The 21,326-nt window shown below is 35.7% G+C and overlaps 1 protein-coding gene across 3 annotated transcripts in view; it reads right to left on the reverse strand.

Annotated features, from left to right (window-relative positions):
* The window catches only part of AGPAT4 (1-acylglycerol-3-phosphate O-acyltransferase 4), a 48,828-nt gene that overhangs the window by 26,653 nt on the left and 849 nt on the right, over positions 1–21,326 (reverse strand). For 2 of the 3 annotated variants that reach the window (XM_039358320.1, XM_039358321.1), the window contains exons 2-3: positions 13,011–13,253; positions 3,765–3,934 (exon numbers count right to left, since the gene is read on the reverse strand). In XM_039358320.1, the coding sequence (XP_039214254.1) occupies positions 3,765–3,934; positions 13,011–13,188 (348 nt within the window). In that variant the 5' untranslated portion in view covers positions 13,189–13,253. The remainder of the gene's footprint in view (positions 1–3,764; positions 3,935–13,010; positions 13,254–21,326) is intronic. The other variant, XM_039358323.1, reaches the window with a different exon arrangement.

Below are 21,326 nucleotides of genomic sequence, written 5' to 3' on the forward strand. Positions count from 1 at the left end.
CAAACTAGGTTACTAGTGCCAGTAAGGAGTGCTAATGATGTTGCCTAGTTTGGGTCTGCAAGAAAACAAGCAAGCTCAGAGGACCCCTCAAATGCAGAGTATGTTCACTATCACTTGCTTCTATCTGGGTTTGCTTTTCGGTTTGATTATCTTCTGAACGAATGTTTTTCCCACTGCAAGTCTTCTGTTAAAGAGTCTTTAACTGAAGCAATAAATCACTGTCTTTTCTCACTGAAGGATGACAATTCCTTACTCTATTATAACATTTTCCTTCAAGGGAATGCTATAAGCTTCCCTTGGCTGCAAAACATGTCATCTTATTTTCATGCAGCCAGACAATGCCTCAAACATTGTGACCCACAACTACAGATTCCTTTCATATTCATTTTGCTTTTTAGGACAGCAAAAATGTATTTTTTCTTGTGCTATTAGCCAAATACAAACTCCTGACAAAAAGGGGAAATTTATTATAGAATGCACTATTGAAAATACAGTGCCCAACCAACCAAATTATACCCAAGTACCTAGTTGAATCTCACCGTTAGAAATATATGTACACCCAAAATTTACTCAATTAGACAAGACCACAACATATAAAAACATCTTAGATGAAAGAGGGGAATTGAAATCCAGGAAAACCATCCACGATGAAGGGATAGAATTAGAATGATGGGCATACCTGCAACTGCAGGCGAGATATCGGAAAGACAAAAAAGAGTTAGGCATTAAATTAGAACCAATAGAATTGGATAAAATAATTTTGGGGTCGGAGGATAAAATGATTAAAAAATTATACTACTATTTGCTAGATCAGGCAATGTACGAGGAACAAGTAAAAGTGACTATGTTGAATTGGAGCAAGGACTTTGGTCTTAATTTTGATCTGCACATATGGCAAGAACTATGGGCAAGAAACAAGAAGCTTACTTTGGCCACCTCTTACAAAGAGAACCTTTACAAAATGTTTTATAGATGGCATCTCCCACCCACAAGATTGTCTAAAATGTATACCAATGTTTCCCCTAAATGTTGGAAATGTAATTTGAAAAGTGGAACTTACTATCATATGTGGTGGGAATGCACGCGAGCTTGTGATTTTTGGAACAGGATTAAAATATGGCTGGAAGAAATATTAGAGCAAGCGGTAGAACTAAAACCAGAACTCTTTCTATTAGGTTTAACTATGCAAAAGCATGACAAAGGTGTACTTTATTTAATGCTACACATTTTAACGGCTTCCAGGCTGGTTTTTGCTCAAAATTGGAGGAATAAGGGAACTCCAACGGAAGAAGAGATACTGCATAAAATTCTATCATGTGCTGAGATGGACAGGCTTACAATGATTATGAAAGACAAAACAGAACACAAACACTTCAAAATCTGGGGAAATTTTACCATTGGTATGAATTAAGAACTGCTCGGACTTCAAGTTAATGGTAGAATTAAAAGATATACATAACTGTACATATAATTGTATATATAATTGCATTGTATGGAAGATGAGGCTTATATAGAGGTTAAGAACAATGTATTAAACTTTTGTACTATGATAGGAACTGATAGGAAAATTCACTCTGGAATGTCATGTTTGTCCATTGTTGTTTTAATTGTATTATGAATAAAAATTAAAAAAAAGGAAAATACAGTGCCCAACAAAATCTCTATTCATATAATGAGCTGGTAAATAATAAACTATAATATCATTTTCAAGTCACTCTGTAGCGTGTAATAACAAATTCTTCGTCTGCATTTCATAACACTTTGCCCACATTTTCATTGGTTAAAACATCAAAAATTTGGTTGATTTGGTTGTGTTTTAGCACGATACACAAATCAACCCCAAAATATAAAGCACAGTTTACAAAGTACAACTTATGAGATCAGACCTCACAATAAGTCAAAAACAAACTAGATTATTAATTAACCTGATCGGCAAGATGCCTTTTATAAATTTAATGTGGACAACTTGCTCTAAATTATGCCTTTTCTTTATATTTTTCAATTCAAGTCCTAACCATTTCTGAATTATAGTAGTTATTTTTTTAAAACAACTTAAAGGAATTCACAACTGGAATTTCATGGTTGCTTCATAATCTGCTGCCTTAAACGCATAATGCAATATGAACAAAAACAGGATCATTCTTAGTTTTGATGTCCTGGTTTCCATTCTGAAAACACATTATTATTCTACTCCCTTAAAACACATGAGAATACACTACATTTTTAAAAAAAAAATGCTGAGATCCTCTTGCTATAGAAAATTAGAACTATAATAGAAGTAGAAAGATAGATAACCCCAACCAATAGTAGCAGTATCCCAACCACCTGGTGGTGCTGTGGTTAGAATGCAGTATTGCAGGCTCTGCCTACAATTTGGAATTCAATTCTGACGGGCTCAAGGTTGACTCAGCCTTCCATCCTTCCGAGGTCGGTAAAATGAGGACCCAGATTGTTGGGGGCAATATGCTAACTCTGTAAACCGCCAAAGAGTTCTGAAAAGCACTATGGAACAGTATATAAGTCTAAGTGCTATTGCTATTCCTAATAGTAGTAGTACTAGTAGTATAGTAGTAGTTGTAATTATTAAGATTTATTATGGCCATCTATACCAAAAGACTATTGGTGGCTTACAATTTCAAACATACAATGAAAGTTATAAACTAATTTTCTGCTCTGTGTTCTCTCTAATTTTATTTCATTTTTTAAATCAACTTCTCACAACAGCACAACTTAATAGTCATCCCAAATAAAATGTTATGATAAACACACCCAAATCTTTCTCCCTTGAAAGAAAGGAATGCAAATGTCTTAACTTTTTACTGCGAAAAGTGGGAAATGGACATAATATTATTTCTATCAGTTGCATTCCCTAGCACATTTGGAATTAATATTTTAGAAAAATGAATAAGATTTTTTTCCTTAACAGCAACATGAAATATGACCACTATCATATACTTTGTTTGATTGATTATTGACACACGAGCCTAGAACATGAGGAAGAATCTTCATGGCAATTATATAAGAGAAGACCATTTAATATATTTATTTGCAACTTCTACTTCAGCAAAATCCTAAATGATGTATTATTTAAAGTAGTACTGGTAGTAGGCTTAGTCGCTATATTTGACCTATTATTTGCTATTTTAAGCTTTAATTGGTGAAGAGTCACAGAGATGTTTCCCAAACAATACCAGTCTTCAAATTGTTCCAGGCAATATTAAATATTTAGGAGTTATTATTACTACAAATGATATCTACTGTATTTTCTGGCGTATAAGATGACCCCCGACTTCGGAGACGATTTGCATGCTTTAGAAAGTCGTCTTATACGCCAGAAAATACAGTATTAGTCAAAAATAGTTATAATCACCTTCAGCACAGATTTAGAGCAAAACCTAAGCCTAGGCAGCACTTTATCACTTGATAGAAAATTTGCAATTAAAATAATTCTACTGAAGATTTTACACTGAAGACAGTTTTGAAATTCAAACCTTAACCAAGAAAGCATCCAATGGAAGTAGAATTTAGTTAAGTGCCTAATTGTTGAACAGATTGAGCAAATCATGGGCTGTACAGATCTACTAGACACTATAATGGTTTCTTTATCCTCCAAATTGCTTCAGCATTTTAAAGCCAACAGAAGAAAAAAAATAGAAATATTGAAGGAAAGACATAAATAAATGCCAAATTGGCTATGAAAGCAGGTGTGTTGCATCACACTGGAGAGAAAAAAAGAATCTGTTAACATGTTAATAAAAACTCACCCCCAGAACACCAAATTTTTCACAATAGCTCCAACCACAGACAAAGTCAATTTCAAAGTTGTGATTAAGGATGACGATGGCATTCTCATTACCAATCTTGTGCATTGATTGTTGATCTATAGAGATGGTACAAGTTGTGCCTGACCACCATTCCAGCAACATCACCAACTCTGAAACAAATAATAGCAAATGATTACATAACCATAGTACCTATGGCTTAAATAAACAGTTGCTTTTCTACTGAAAGGAGGCAAGAAGTGTGCCATTTCAATATTCCTTCTGTTGTGCCTATGGCTACCCAAGGTTGGGCAGGGGGAAAACATGGTCTTTTTTTTATATTGGCTTAAAAAGCAAATTGGGTGCTTCATACATAGCAGGCACCTCTTCAAGAGAAACTTTTATACTGGCCTTCTCCAACCTGGCGCCCTATATATGTGTTGATTGTCCACATCGCCTAATGTCTGAGAAGGCTAATAAAAGTTGCAACTCCAACACATCTAGAGTCCACCAAGTGTTTTTTTTTTTAAATGACATCATTATGGCACTCTTGCAATTTTAATTTTTTAAGATCTTTCCTGGAAAGAGAAAGTAGACATTTATATTGTAGATGACTAAAAATCACAAGCATGGACAAGAATATGTGCAGTTTTCTGATTCTAGCTATGGCTTACTGCAGCTGCTATAATATATCAAAATGGAACCAACTTCTTTACAGAAGCCTAGGGTAGATTCCTAAGCCACCATGAGTGAACTGCAGCTACAACAAAGGCAAAATCTACATGTACCTTCAGCATATCACAATCTGGCTTGCAAGGAGAATGGCTTCATGGTTTAAAAATGAAGAACATCTCTTTAGGTTGTTTGTAAGTATGCTTTCTTGTTTTAAAAAAATAAAGCTAAAGATTTCCCCTGTCCAATCATTTCCAACTCTGGGGCGGGGTGCTCATCTCTATTTCTTAACCGAGGAAGCCAATGCTGTCTGAAGACGGCTTCCATGATCATGTGGCCAACATGACTACATCAAAGTGCTGTTACTTTCCCACCAAAGCGGTACCTATTTATCTACTCACATTTGCATGCTTTCAAATTGCTAGGTTGGGTAGGAGCTGGGGCAAATAATGAGAGCTCACCCTATCCATCGCACAGCACTCGGAACTCAAATTGGACTGTCAGCTTTCCAGCGGAAGGAAGGAAGGAAGGAAGGAAGGAAGGAAGGAAGGAAGGAAGGAAGGAAGGAAGGAAGGAAGGAAGGAAATGAGAGCTTTGCTTTTTTTTTCTAAAGATAAAAGCTAAAGCCTCCTTCAAGTCCAAGATGATTCTTGGCAATTTGACCCACAATCTTCTTTTGAACCAATATTTTCTACTACCTTTTTTGTGATGCTTTTAAACTTTCCAGTGATGCTTACAATCCTGGTAAAGAAAGGAGGGAAAACAAAGTGACCACTTTGATCATTCAAAAGCCCCAATCTGATAACAATAGTTTGGAGCCAAGTGAATGATCTTTGGGCTTCCATGATTCCTTTTCAATGAATCATCCTTGGCATCAAGAAACAGATTCCTTCTTCCCTGGGACTAATGGCAGAGAACAGCAATTTGGTGTCCGAGCTGCTGCCACAACAAAAATTGGAAGTTTAGTAAATTTTTAGTATTGGGTTTTAAATTTCCTTAGAATTTTCTGCTGCAAATCAAATAACATTGGTTAACATCATCATCATTATGAATCATCAATCATCATCATTCTCATTTCTTTACTTTGTACAACTCAAAATGTACTTCATGCTCCTACCTCCTATTTTGCCAATTCCTAGTATGTAAAATCAGTTTATTCATTCTCATTACCCACAATAATTAATTGACCCTACAAATCACTCTACTCATTTGAATATTTTTCCTTCTGATTAAGTTGAACAGAAGAGAAAAGATGAACAATTCATTCTGTATCCTATCCATTTTCACTTGGCTACCTTAATTTGTAAAATATTAAATGGTATCAATAGAACTCTTACTTTGTATTTATACATTTATTTATGCATTTTATGAAAGAGTCAAACATATGTTTGAATTTTTGAAAGCAGAGGACAGAATAATAGTTCCCTATTTTGTGAAAAATAATAATGAGTTGCCACATAGACATTTAAAAAGCTGTCCCGAAGCAGATGATTAGTATTTGTCTAGATTTCAGTCCATACACAAACACATACAAACATATATAACAAATTTAATGATATGTCTCTCCTCTTCTCCTTCAGCCTCTTTTTAATATTAAGAATAAAGAATGTTTTATTCTGGGGAGGGGGGCTTCCTACAGTTGATATGTTACATAATAGTTAATAAGATTTTATCTTTAAGCCATCTTATCCTTTTTACATTATCATGCCTCTGTTAGCTGGATACAGATATATATTTGGCATCAGATAAGGTCGACGAAATTCAGGAGGGGTTGGACTCAGAGCACTTGTGGGAATGCCAAAACTCTAAACTAATGACTAGTTTAACACCTTCCCCCAGCTCTGCCTACACTTCTCCTACATTTTGTGAGATCTTAAAGATGCCAAATTTGAAAAACCCTGTTGTAATAGAATGTTCTCTAAGAGCAACTCATTAACTGAAGCAGTTGCTATTGCTCTTAAACCTGCATATCCATTTAACCTTTATACTCATTGAAACCTCTCCGGTGCATTGAAGCTTTGTTTTCTTCTACTTTGGAATTCAAACTGGCTCAGCTTTTAGCTTCTGAACTGATCTACTGGCCATTTTTCTGTGACTCCTTTTAGAGCTCAGGCTAAGTATGCTTTTATCCTTCCCAATGCCTAATTCTACTCAGAACAAGAAAAAGTGAGAACTGAGTATGTTATCAATGTTGCAAATTATATTCATTATATTACCATCAAAAATTTCTAAGTTACAGTGTATTCAATGTGACATTCAATTTTTATTAATTTATTCTGTTCAGGAAAATTCACCCAGTATGAGAAAAATATTTTCAAAAATGAGATTTGATAGATATAGATATATAAATATAGACAGACAGACAGACAGATAATAAATGGAGGCGGTGAGAAGGGATTCATCTAGCCAAGGTCTAAATTATACCAGAGCATTAGCATTTTTCTAAGCAAAATTACTTTATGCTACAAATATTTCTAATTTGGTGTTTTGTTTTTAAGCACCCAATGAATGTTTAATAATCAATTTGGCATTCTGTCTAAAACAAAATTAGCAAAACAAATATTGCAGCATGCAGTATTTCTATTCAAGGTGCCAGACAACCATTCATACCGTCCTCCACAATATCCCAATTCATTTTCTTCCCTTTTTTCCAGGGTTTCCCCAGGTTAATCACTGTTCTGTACCTTCCTTCCCACTTTGGCTTTCCTTCCTTAAGCATTTTTGTATGATGACATCATGCCTTAGGCTTGAAAGCCATCTGGTGACTTTAGGCCAGTCACACTCTCTCAGCCCTACCCACCTTACAGGGATACTGAAGTATTAGACATGTTTGCCGCCTTATAAAAATAATAAAGGCAGGATATCAATAAATAAATCTTGAGGTTCCCCAGTACCTCTGTTTTGTGTGCATGTATACCACTAATGATATAAAAAGTAAGAGCCTGAATCTTGGAAAAATGACAGAAGCTGTTTTGTATCTAGGAATTCAAATGCTGGTGGTCTGAATTTTGTATCATAAACACCACTTCGTAATTTTAATTGGAGGGTAATATATAGCAGTTCTCCTTGGATTCTTGAGTATCAATATTCTCTTTCAATCTTGGGAGGACAAATGCAGAAAAGAGCCATCAACGTCCATCTCAATTTCTTTCTCAACCATGGAAAGCAAACCTGCAAAGCGTTCAGTGGAATATCAAGGGTATTACCACTACTGCTTTTTTCCTAGACTACCTCTAGCAGACCATCAGATTTCTTGGAGACTCCTATCTCACAGACTTCCAGAGTAAAAAGAAGGAATTTTATATTAACTTCTTTGTGGATCAGTAAGCTCTATCCTTGCTACAAGGATGTGATGAATAAATTAAAGGAATCAAATGTTATTCACATTTTCACATTTTGCAAAAGGACATCCCTGCAAAAGGGGTGGTGGTGGATTTTACTCTTTATTTTCTAGGCATCACAGACACAAAGCTATTTGTTCAGCTTGGATGGTTTTGTGCCATATCCAAGCAAAAAGTTCACACAGAATATTCTAATTTGAATGATCCTTTTCTGTTATACAACACGGCCAATGTGAGTGCAGATTTTAAAAGTCTAATGTATTTATGTGGATCTTCCTCTTCTTTCATAATTTTACCATTTGTTTCATTAATCATTCTGTGCTGAACAGCTTAAATTCTTCTGTGGTGTGTTACATTTTGGTATTGCTTGAACTTGCCACAACACCAATGATCTTTCCTTTTCCTTAGCAAGTAAGTTTGACTCTGTCTTATTTGAACCCAGCTAACGGGGAATATGGGGGAAGCGGATAGCTCAGCCCTTTAATAAGCTGAGCTTGTCACTAGAAAGCTGATAGTTCAAGACCCAAGCGTTGAGCAATGGGGAAAGCTCCTGTAACTTGCCCTAACATCTGCCCACCTAGCAGTTTGAAAGCATGCAAATATGAGTAGATAAATAGGTACCACTTTGGTAGGACGGTAACAGCATTCTGAGCATCTCGGTGTATAGTCATGCTAGCCACATGACTACGGAAACATCTTCAGACAACGTTGGCTCCCCTGGCTAAGAAACAGAGATGAGCATCACCTCCTAGAGTCAGATATGACTGATCAGAGGAAACCTTTACCTTTACCAAGGAACATGCAATCATACTTTATGTATCTTACGCAGAATTGGAGGTTTAAAAAAAAGAAAATCTATACACTTCTGAGAAATGAACTTGTTTGAAGTGGAAAAAGAACTGATAATCAAAAGCAGAATAACTTTGTTTCAATTTGGAGGCTTTCAAATTACTTTAAAACTATTTGCAGCATCAGAGCCTCTTTCCCCAAAACATATTCCAAGTAACAATACAACTTAAAATATTGCTTGACTACATGGATACGCATCTTCATAATTTTACAAGTTATGTAAAATGTGCACAGTTCATGGGGGTGGTAGATTATAGGTAACCTGATTAGCTACAAGCTAAAATATCCAGCCATTACTTTCAACAGTGAGGCTCTTTATAGTAAAAGACGGTGAAATTGATGTGTGCCACAATGTTCTTGCCCAATCAACAATAAATTTTTAAGAGACTGCTACAACAGAACAAAAGGAGTTCTAAATTTCTCTCATAAATCAAGTAATAGGGGAACAGGAAATTAAATTGTATTAGCAATGCACAGGGGCTTGTATAACCATTGCTTCCTTATTTATTTATTTATTTATTTAAATTTACTGATTCTATTCACTCTATTGATTACCAATAAAAGGCAAATAAATGAAAGCAGTGGATAAAAAAAAGAATTCAATTAGTCAGTGAAACATAAGATTAGTAGGTTCAGATTACTCAGTAATCTTAGAACCATATTAATTACAAATCTGTTGGGATCATGTCTACCGACAATTGTTTATTATCTTCACTATTCTCCAGGAAGAAAATAGCACACAGCAGAGCTTCCCACAAACAGTATCTATTGAAGTGGGCAACAATAACAAATTTAAGTAAATAAATTACAATAAAAGTGTCACATTATAGTTTTAAAAAATACAACTGGGAATTCCCTTGCCTTCTTTTTTAAATATACCCTAGTTACTTGAATAATCACCTCAATGTATCTCCAGATTACTTGAAGATAATTTTGCATGGAGACCATGGCTCTTAGAAATTATTATACAAAACACTAAATGCAAATAATCGAAAAAAATATTACCAAGGAAAATTTACTTGGCCTAATTATCTAATGTACAGGGATAATTAATGAAAACACTATTGCTTCTAGTCCTCTCAGTTCTTGACAGGAATTTTGTAAAGTTATTCAAGTACTCAAGTATAAGCACTAAGATACCTTAGTTCCTGGAAGAGGAATTAAAATCTTGCTGGAACTAAAGAAAAGATGGTATTTTTCATCCTGGAACAAATGTGGTCCAAATGCCATCACATGAATATATGTTCCCCAATTCAGTCTAACCAATTTTTAAGGAGAAAATTCCCTTAATACTTTTGCTATTTTTGGTTCTCAATCAAAGATCAATGAGCCTGGTCATAATTTATGGCAATCTTTTGCTTTGTTTCACTGCACTAGCAGACTGAGATTGGCAAAATTTAGTTGTGTTGGGCAGATCAAAACACCTGCCGTAAACCAAGCTGGTCTACTCTGGACTAGAACATTTATTAAAGTATAAATTCATCTACTGATCATCCTTCGTAAATTAAGAAAAAAGTTTTCAATGAAGATGGGAATGCTACCACTCAGCAAAATCAAGTTGGCCCCAAAAATGCGTAGATACCCTGAATGTGGTTTAAAAGACTGAAAGGCACATCAAAACAGATCGTCATCATCTGACAGTAAGTAAATGCTGTTCTGCTCTTGTGCACCTTGTTCTCACAAGTTTTGCCTGACACAAAGAAGTTTTAAATGGTTGTCTCCTCTGAAAGATAAATGTCCCCACAACATTGGAGCTCTTCCATAGCTGAACCAATTCCAGTTGGATACAGAAGAGAATAACATGAATACAACAAGGGCAATGCTGGGTCTGTGAAGGGGGCAATTTTTTGACAGCAAGAACTTTCCTCCCACTCCTCATCTCCCAACATTGCCTCCCACTCCTTCCTCATCTCCTTTCTCTTAAGTCAGGGGTAGGCAACCTCAGCTCTTTTATGACTCATGGACTTCAACTCCCAGAGCATAGCTGAGCATAGCTGACTCAGGAATTCTGGGAGTTGAAGTCCATGAGTCATAAAAGAGCCGAGGTTGCCTACCCCTGTTTTAAGTCAAGGCAGCTATGGTGTTTTGCCACCATTTTATTTTTATTTGAATAGAAAAACGACACTGAAGCTCTACACAGGGAGTGACTCCGCAAAAACAAATAGGGGGAAGGGAATCACTGTCTGGATGCTTCTTCCACTGGTCAGTGTCAGCACAGCTCAGCTCATAGAGTGTATTAGAAAGTTGCAAAAACAGAATCAGTGAAGCCACTCACAGGTCTCCTGAACTTGGATGATTATGCGATGGTGTGCTTAGTTGGTGGCTATGTGACTGTTTGCTTAGACTCTAGTATTGCAACCACACAACTCTTTGTACTATTATTGCATTCAGAAACTTTACAAAATGACTGAGAAAAGTCAAGGTAATTTATTAAAGCATCTTGCCTAAACATTTATACTCCTGCAACAAAGCAAAGTACCTGCTTGTTATCAAAATAAAACTTTGAAAACTATATATGAATTTAATCCCAAACTCTTAGCTAGGTAGCTCACATGCTTCTCATACACAATTAAATACCAATAGTTGGTTCTCTATCAATATGCAAGGTTACAAATTCTGGTTTGTTTTAGAGCAAGTCTAGACAGAATGATTCCCAACTATATAAATCATTATATTTGCAATAATGCAGAATTTTTCCAGAAACCTGGATTATTATGTTCAAAACAATTTATATAAATGAGAGATTAGAAATTCAATTGTAAAATGCTTCTTAAAATATAAACTGATAGCAGAACTCTATGTATATTTAATCAGAATTAAATCTCAGTGAGTTCATCTTCTTCCAGGATAGCAAACATGTAGGATTATAACTTAAGCATTCTTGATTCAGATACATTTTATACCAGTTAATTTGAAAGGGTTCTAAAGTATTTTAATCAAATAAAAATGACTCATTTTCTTTAAAAATGATTTACTCTGATATTTGTTAGGGGAGGAAGGATTTATGATTCTTGTCCTAATTTCTGTACTTAAAAAAAAAAAAAAAACCACAAAAACCAAAAACCCTGAAGCACAGCAGAAATGGTTCACTATTCTCTCTGGGGACAGAGTTAGCATAAAATCTATCTCCTCTAGCAATATCTCTTCATAAGTGATTTCTCTTATTTATTAACAAAGTCCTTATTAATAAGTATACATCCCTAGGGAGGCTCACCAGAGTCATTTGCTGGCTTGAGAAGCGAAGCAGAATAATAAGTTCATATGAAAGGATGGATTTAAGGAAAAGCATATGAGGACCCAGATTGTTGGGGGCAATGTAAATATATATATACATTGCTTACTGGTGTACACTGGTGTACACCGCTTAGAGAGTGCTTGCACTTAAAGCGGTATATAAGTCTCATAAATAAATAAATAAATATTGCCATAATGCTCACAGCCACTTCTTTGAGTTTCAATTGAGTCCTAATTTTGGGGAGTGGCAGGAGATAAGATGATATGACAAGCAGAAACCCGTGGTTGGCCGTTTTTCTTTGTTGATGAGAATACTAATCAACCTTTGTCACTATGCTTGCTTTCCAGAAAAGGTGGTTTCCAAAACAGCCAAATATTGTGTCTAACAAATCTGATGGCACTAGCTTGGGCAGGCTGGTTAGTGCAAACATTTCAGAATGACATTTGCAACCTTTTTGGATGAGACATTAGCTATTCTTGAACTGGCTTTTGACATTTCATACTAAACAATCACAATTCTTTCTTGAGGTTTATTACCTATACTTTGCAGCCCTACTTTCAGAGTTCACGTTTGCAATATGGACAAGATCGACAAAGGATGAGTACTGTGTGTTCAGGTATGCTATATGGCTTGGCTTCTATATTAAAGACAATTAATAAACTTGGTATTTTATTCTTATAGAGACTGGAGTTGGATCAGGAAGGGTAAAGTCCATTAAGGCGGTCAAAATGAACAGCAATGTGAGAAGAGGGGTTTCTGAGCCATCTTACGTCTAAATGCAGACAAGAGAGGTGTCAGAAATAAAAGAGGTTACAATTAAGACAGAGGGTAACTGGGGACCTTCTTCTATTCATTGGCAAAATCTGCATACTGCTGTTGATCCATCTGAGAAAAAAGATATTCAAAAGCTTCACTTTTGCATCATTGAAGTTAACCATCACACAGGTAATCCTCAACTTACAGCTACAATTAGTAATAGTATGGATACTTCAGAACTTTTCTGAGAAAGTGTTTTTTAATGGAGGGGGACCTCCAAACCCATGTATTAAAATACTTATTTCAGTAAAACATCTTTTTTTCCACATTTAAAACCTGTCTGCCCTAAATAACACTCTTTGTTAAAACAAAGGCAAGAATATAAAAACATCTTACGGCTTGATAGAGAATATGACAGCCTGCAGTTGATTTTTCTAAAAAGCTGCTTGTTGAATGGCCAGAGAAGTAGCGTGAAGAGTTGAATGAAGTTGATTATCAGTCCTGACACTATAAATACATAACTGATAATAAGATGACAAATAAATTGAGACTTCATAAATCCAATGATGTCCATGGTTTAAGGTAGCAAGGCAAATCCTCCAGAAAAGGAGAGAACAGGGCTCAAATTCAGAAAGGTAACTGTGGAAAGACAAGAGAACTTAATATTAGAAATAATCTGCATGGAGTGTCTGTTTTGCATTCACTATCTTTTTACTTTAAATTGTCCTCCCGAAATCCACTATTAGTTCTAACTTAAAACAGTTTAAAGAAATGTATGAAAACACGTACCCTGAAACTAACACCATTGTGTAAAGACAATATGAAGAAGGAATATACAACATGGGAAAAACAGGAATATACTGTACCTGCTTGCTCAAACTCTCCGCCTTTCAACAGAATTAGACATTTTAGTTTAAAAATATGACATTTGTTAACAGTTCAAAAAAAAAGAAGTGTCTTATTCACAGCAGTAATAAGTATAGGGCCTGTAAAAACTTGGAAAGTGTGATTTGATAAAAAAATACCCTTTCAGAAAGTGCTTCTTTGCTGCCAAGATCATATAAAACATGCTAAAGTGCAGTGTTACTTGGAAAATTATAGGTCACTTTTGACATTAAAAAAAATAGACAAATCATTTAAAGTTTATTGACTTCAGAGTCTAAAAATTCTAATTTAGATATTTCTAAATGCTTATGTTACTCTTTCCAAGCAATAAAGAAGAAATATTTTGTATTCCTTTTCCATTTTCACTCAAGGAATTTTTGAAGAATGTAATTTGCTATTTGAGCAAAGCATCAGATCCCATTATTGCTATTATCTATCCTTCACCTCTATTTCAAGGTCAGTTATTATTCATGGTGTGCTGTTTTCTCATCCTTTCCTCTCCTCACACATCTCCGAAAAGGAATTGTATTCCTGAGAGATCTCACCAGAAAATAATAAATTGGATAGATGGATGGATGGATGGTTTTGAAAAACTATTGCTACATGTACAAATCAATAGAAAAACTTGTGATTGATTCTAGTTGTTGTTATCATCTAGTCCAGTGGTTCTCAACCTGTGGGTTGGAACCCCATTTGGGGTCGAACGACCATTTCACGGGGGTCGCCAAACAAGGCTGTCCGCCATTTTTTCCCCTTTTCTTTGGCCACGCCCCTGGCACCCGGTGATGTATGAGTGGTTGGGGGTCACCACAACATGGGGAACTGTATTATGGGGTCGCGGCATTAGAAAGGTTGAGAACCACTGATCTAGTCAACCCTTAGTGATTGCAGAAGCAAGACTGTGCAGTTTTTTCTTGGCAACATTTTGAAAAATGGCTTACCAATACCTTATTCCTAAAGTTAAGAGAGAATTGGCAAAGTCCCCCAAATGACTTTCAAGCCTAAAGAACAGTCTCCCAGCTTCTAATCCAGTGCTTTTGATGGTTATTGAAAATTGCACTCTTGTGAATACTGTGCTTATCTAACTGTGAGTCCAGCACTAGCATTCAAACCACAAACACATCTCAGAGCGTTTTACAAATGCCTTCCTTTAGTTGCATAAATTCAAGTCTGCATGACTTTGATACCTATAGAAATTGAATAAATAAATACCATAATGCCAGAAAATCATCACACATTTAAAAGAAAACTGAATTGTCTGAAATTTAAGTAGTTATTTTAAAGTAATATATTAGTTAATAGTGGCTCCATCCTAATTCAAAACTATCAGAGAAACTGCTCTTCCAAAACAGTTCAAGTTTACTTTCTCAGGCACCACTAGAATTCCTTGAAATTATGAAACAGATTTATTTTCTAAAGCAAATACAGTAGTTGTCCAAATTATGAGGCTGCATGCTAGGGATTAGGGAAGAATCTGGTGAACCTATCTTTAAGTGACTCGTAAAAAGAAATACAGAATAGTAAAAAGGGATATACTATAAATGAAATCAACTACTGAGATTGGAATACTTTTTATTCCTTTACTATATTCAGCATTTAGTATTGGATATGTTCTATGGACAGACTACCTCAGATTATTTTCCAGCAATTATTATTTGCAGAAATCAGCCTTCCCATTTATTTAGTCTTATTAGTTAAGAGAAGGAATAAAGATGCAAGCTGTTCAGGAATGGCAAACAAGAGAAGCATTTGGCATAAGTTTCTCATTAACTTCTTAAAAAAAAAAAAGCTGGGCATCCACTTAGCGATCACCATCTTTTTATTTCTTTATGCTTTATTTCAGCTTTGTTAACAATTTTCATTGCTGAACCAAACTCTTCTAAAACCAATATAATGAATATGTTCTCTTCCCATATTGTGTATATACTAATATGTTACAATGTATCTAATACGTATTATTTTTCACATAATATTGACATTTTAGATATCCTAAGAATAAATCAGGGTAGAGATGCTCCAGACCCTTTTCCTGAAATCCTAGTGGGACCTCAAAAGTGTGTCTTTTCTATGGCTGCCCCTACATTGTGTAGTATCCTCCCTCCGCCCGCCCCCCACCCCAATTTGGCAAGCCCCCACCCTCATTAAGACCTGGCTTTTTACCAAGGACAAGATTGTATAGATGGAAGTATGGAATGAGAACAAATGGAGCTTGCTGAAGAGTATCCAAGGCGCCGATTAAGGTACAGGGTTTTTGTTTTTATCGTTTATTGGTTTACTGTGTTATGACTGTTTTATAGCCATTGGTTTTATTGATGCTGTCAGTAGCCCAGAATTGCTTAAGATGGGCAGCCATATAGATCCTTTAAATAAATACATACATTTTTAGAAAAAAACTAGTTGCTAAAATGATGAGAATATCATTATTATTATTTTTTTACATTACCAGGGATGCTGTAGGGAAGACTTCTGGTAAGTATGAAGTCAAGCAATTTCCCAAAATAGGAAGGCATCAAGTCAAGTATTTGTGGAAATCCAATTTAAGGGTTGTTGTAAATAATTGGGCAGGAATTGGCAGAGATTTAAAGTTATAAGCATGCAATAGGAACAAAAATGCCAAAAGCCACTTAATCATTATCTGTACTTTAAAGAGTCTGAAGCAGAAGATAGTTTGAAAAAGAAAGACAACAGAGACCAGGCACTGCACTGTTCCTATTCATTTTCTTCTACTGACCATACTAGTAAGACAACACAAAGAAAAATAGTTCTATCATTCATTGCTAACGTTTTAGGGTTTGAATGCTTCTTGTGCTTGGATGCTATAAATCAGATCCGGAATGATGGAGAACAATCTCTGGGTAAAACTCATATATTTTACTTGTTTATTCAATAGCATGACAGGAAAAAAAAATAAAAATCAGATCTGGTAAAAACATAATGCACAAACATTATCCTAGGTGACATGGTACTACATGTGAATCAAACTGAATATAAAATTAAGCCAGCCAAGCAATGATTTTAAATACTCCCAATTTTTATCACAGGAATATAGCTCATAATTCATTCTACAGCAAGGTACGTGATATTTCTGTTAGACATATGCATAATTTTTTCTTTTAGATTAGAGTGGGTATGCTTTCTGATAGTAATTGAAAATATAATTGCACTATTCAGAATAAATTACCAGCAGAAATACTACATGTCCCACACAAATGAACAATAAAGTTGTGGAACAGTAGTAAATACTTACTATATTTAAAATCTTAATTTGGCAGATCAGGAAGTAAAACTTTTCAAAGGAATTGCCTATTGCAACAAAAACAAAGAGCTTTACTTTTTCTTAAAAACTGACATATAGCAAAAGCTTCCATAGACTGTAAACTATCAGAATGATAATTAAGGCTATGGAAGATTACAATACAACCAATTTAAGAAAGCTTGACAATACATATTTGCTGTGCTCAAACAACAAAGGACAAAAGAAAATGAAATGAAAAAAGCACAATATGCCCAAATATTTATTGTCAAGTTTTCTTATAATGGTTCCATGCTAAAGGCATTATTGATACAGCACTCCTGAGGTATTTGCTTCCTATTTGGGGGAGGGGGATGCACAGGTAATCATCAAATTATAACCATAACTGGCCCTAGCATTTATGCTTATAATCTCATGACAGTTGTAAATCAGGACATCATGTGACTGGACCCAAATTTTGTGAGTTTTGTTGCAGTCATTAAATCTGTGACCTTTTTTTGTGGCACTTATCGTTCACTATAGAGCGGCTTTTGCTGGAAACTGGAAGTCAATGCCAATTTCTAGCAAAACCATTGCAAAATGTGAAGATGTGACTACAGGGGTCTGCAAATGGCCATAAATACAGGCTGGTTACTGAGCACCCAAAATGTGAGAACTCCATAACCGGATTGTAGGTAGCTTCAGTCATAACTTTGAACAATTGCTAAGCCACCAATTGTAAGTCAAGGGCTGCCTGTATTTAGTTATCAGTCTGTACCATTAGGTGCAAATGATTGAAGCTTACTCTTTCCTATATCACTAAATGTACACATAGGACTGCATGATGTTCCTTAAATAAGCAGGATTTATAACATGACCTCTCTGTACTTACAGCACATTTATTTTTTACTTCAACTCAAAAGTTCACCATTACAAGCTGTAAAACTGCAGGCTCAGTTATTTAAATTGTAGTAGCTGAATCACCAAAAGTGAAATGACGTTCATTTATCTTGTCTACAGTGCTGGTCAACCAAAAGCCAAACCTCATAAGTAATAAGAAGTATTTGAGATGTCATTCTGTGACAACTAACGTGGAATTTATAAGGAAGACAAGGCTACATACTGTGTTTCCCTGAAAATAAGACCAAATCTTATATTAATTTTTGCTCCAAAAGACACACTAGGGCTTATTTTTCGGCTAGGGAAAACACGGTAATAAATGTGTCTGTCTGGCTGATGATCTTAACTGGGGCTTATTTTGGGAATGGGGCTTATATTACGAGCATCCTGAAAAATCATGCTAGGGCTTATTTTCCGGTTGGATCTTATTTTTGGGGAAAACAAGGTAGTATGTGGTGCCAATCCCATGATATGCCAACTAGCACGCACTAAAATACTCCAAATTAACCAAAAGTATGGTCTAATCAAAGTATATCCTGCCATGCTGCAGGTAAAATAGATCTCCTTCAGGCAAAGGAGGCTAAAATGGAAACAGAAATTGAGCATCTATATGATGTAGAGAGGGTTTTTTTTTTAAAGCATTGTAACTAGAACAGATAGAGTATAATTTGGAATCTGAGAAAAGAAATGAAGAAAGTCAGTAGATTGTTCCATCTCTTTGGATGCGTACATGAAGTTTATAAATGCACTTTCCCCCTCTGATGTTAATATCGGTCTGCACTGAATGTTAAAGAAACTGTACATATAATATTATAGATTTTCTCCACCTTGGTTAAGCACAGTAAAATTTGTCCGTAAACTACTAAGAATTAGTTGTCACTGTAGCACTGTTCAGTCATTAACACAGAATTGGCTGCTTTTAAACACAAAGTACAAAAGAGATTCCTTTACACATATTTGTACCAGAAAAGAAAGCATTTTTATACCGTATGCTAGGTTAGAGAATATTTCATAGTTTTTCTATTAATATGTTCTTCCCTAATTTTTTTACTATTATTTTTTTTTCAACTGGAATCTTCCCACCTCTCAAACTACAAACTTGCCTCCATCTGTGACACGTTCTCAAGGGCCATAGTGTCATCCTCTATGCCACGGGTGTCAAACTTGCTGCGTCATATGACGTGTTGCGATGAATCACAACTTTTTTCACATTGCTGGAGCTATAGTAGGCGCGGCCTCCGTATGATGCAACTGGCCTACGGGCCGGCAGTTTGACACCCCTGCTGTATGCCAAAAGCTTTTCTTCTGCTTATAAGTGAATGTTACATTTATCATCTTTGCATCTTAAGAAGACAGAACTCTTGGAATATTTCTTCCAACAGGCATCCTTTATTAAGAGAAAATGGTTGCAGGCGTTCTAGACAGGACCTGGGGCCCAAGCCCTACAGTTTAAGATTTTAAGGGGTCCCCAGCAGCCCCACCCCACCCCGCCCCACCATCTTTCCAGCAACAATCCCAGGCGTTACATTTCCACCATTTTTCCTCACTGCTGGTGGAAGGGAGACTTCAGAGAGGAGTAGATGAAAGCTGATGGCCCCACTGTTATGCTTTAGTCGTTTTGGTGGTATCCACATTCAATTCCTTTGAAGTTGTACCGAAGGAAGTGAGGGTCATAAAACCCCTTTGTTCACCCCCCTTCCCCTTCATCATATGACAGAATCCAGAGAGGCAGAAATGGGGTTTTCCATAGTCGATAACTAGAGATGAAATATAATTGGATTCTGACACTATCGCTAATTACTTATTCACCACCAGAACACAAAAAATGAAAGTCAAAGGCTGAAATCTGATAGGAGAAGGAAGGAAAGATGACAAAGTAAAGAGAAGCCATAAATCAATATTTAAGCTCAATATTTCTTATTGGAAAGGAGGAGGAGGGGATAATGTCCTTTAAGTATGATTCATTCCTAGATGACAATACAGAATGGTGGTCCATTTTATTTTCTTGGTAACAATTCTACTTTTGGAATATTTGACTTTACAGCTTAGATTTAGAGGTTTGGGTTTCTCGATAGTCTGTCATTTGAATACTAATCAGACCTGAACTTCAGTTATTTCCAGATCAGCAGTAGACAAACTTTTTCAGAAGCTACCCTTATGCAATTAAGTCACTCACAGGTCAGGGTGTTCTGGAGGGTGTTCTGGTGCTTGGGGACCACAGAAACAGTTATTTCAGAGTGGCTTCCATCCAATGTTAAAAAAAAAAAAGCAATAACTGAGCTTCTCAATCCTAAAAGGCATCTTAAGACATTTGAGTCCTAAACTAAAAGCATCTAAAAGCTTCTCAAATTATATAATTGAACTTTAGGCTTCATGCATATTGGTCATAGGAGTTAACCATACATAGGATAGGAATATCAATATCCCATTAGTTTAGTAACATATCAGAATATAAATGGCCTTCAAAAATTTGGCTCGAAGGAGATAAGGAAATGAGTCCTCAAGTTAAGGAATTAGAAGTGAAAATGAAGTGAAACAAACCTTCAGGTTCATAGGTTTTAATCCTTGTACGTATACAAAAGTCTTTCAGCAAGAATTACCTTAGCAAGAATATAATTTACAGAGGGGGTGAGAGAGAGGGGGGGAGAAATTCTGGGAATTTAAGTCCCCACATTTCAAGAGTATCTGGTTTAAGGAAAGTTGCTCAAACATTTCAGATTTGTAGTAAACCAAGTATACACATCCAGTTCAAACACAGTCGCTCAGTTCAGCAGAAGACTCAATCACAAATAAAATAAGATGTATTTTATGTTTAACTAACCACTGGTGCATGGGAATAGTACATCTCAATAGTGTGTTATTAAAATATCTAGTTGTCAGTAGGATATGAAGCATACCAGAGTAACTTAGTGATATTATAAAACCTTGAGAAAGTAAAGCCTATTGAGAAATCTACTTTTATTAACTGTTTAGTTTCTACTCTGTTTTTCCATACAATACATTCAAAATAATTACACTACACTGCATTCATATTTCAATGCTATGCAACATGTATTACATTCAGCTGTATGTTAATCTTATTAGGTTTACATTAGAATCTGGAATGTCCAATCAACCCAAACCACCTAGGTAACTGATTCTGAGAAAGCTCTCCAAGAATACACTTTGCACAATGATGCACAATATGCTGCCAAGCATAGAATGAACCCAATAATTGTTTTCCTTCATCTGTACTCCAATGCAAGTAGCTGTTTGCATGTTTCCTGCTTGGGGGAGTTAAGTGCTTCTGATCATAAAGCATTATCCAAAGCTGAGGAACAAACACAGCTTTTCATACAGATGCCTTCTTCAATAGGAAGGGCAGGGTCTGCCTGCAAGCAGAACATACTTAAAAAGAGCCTTTAGATTGAAGCCGACACAGCTCTTCCATCAGTTGATTTCTACTTGTAAAACTAAATGTTCTGCACACCCATATAGCCAAATGTTCCAGCTGCAACAGATGTGGTAGAGCTAACAGATGTGGCATTTCATCCAAGCATCTGCCAGCAGCCTTAAGGTAAGATGCAAGAGATATAAACACTTTTATTAAAGCACAACTTCTGATAGTTAAGTAGCAATGGTCACCACCCCTTTTGTTTTTAACACCTTCGCCAAGGCCTGCCTGTATTTAATTAGCAACTGCTAATTAATTTGGG

The sequence above is a fragment of the Crotalus tigris genome, unplaced genomic scaffold (genome assembly GCF_016545835.1).
Source record: "Crotalus tigris isolate CLP2741 ecotype Arizona unplaced genomic scaffold, ASM1654583v1 scf7180000019007.31208882:3723066, whole genome shotgun sequence".
NCBI lineage: Eukaryota > Metazoa > Chordata > Lepidosauria > Squamata > Viperidae > Crotalus > Crotalus tigris.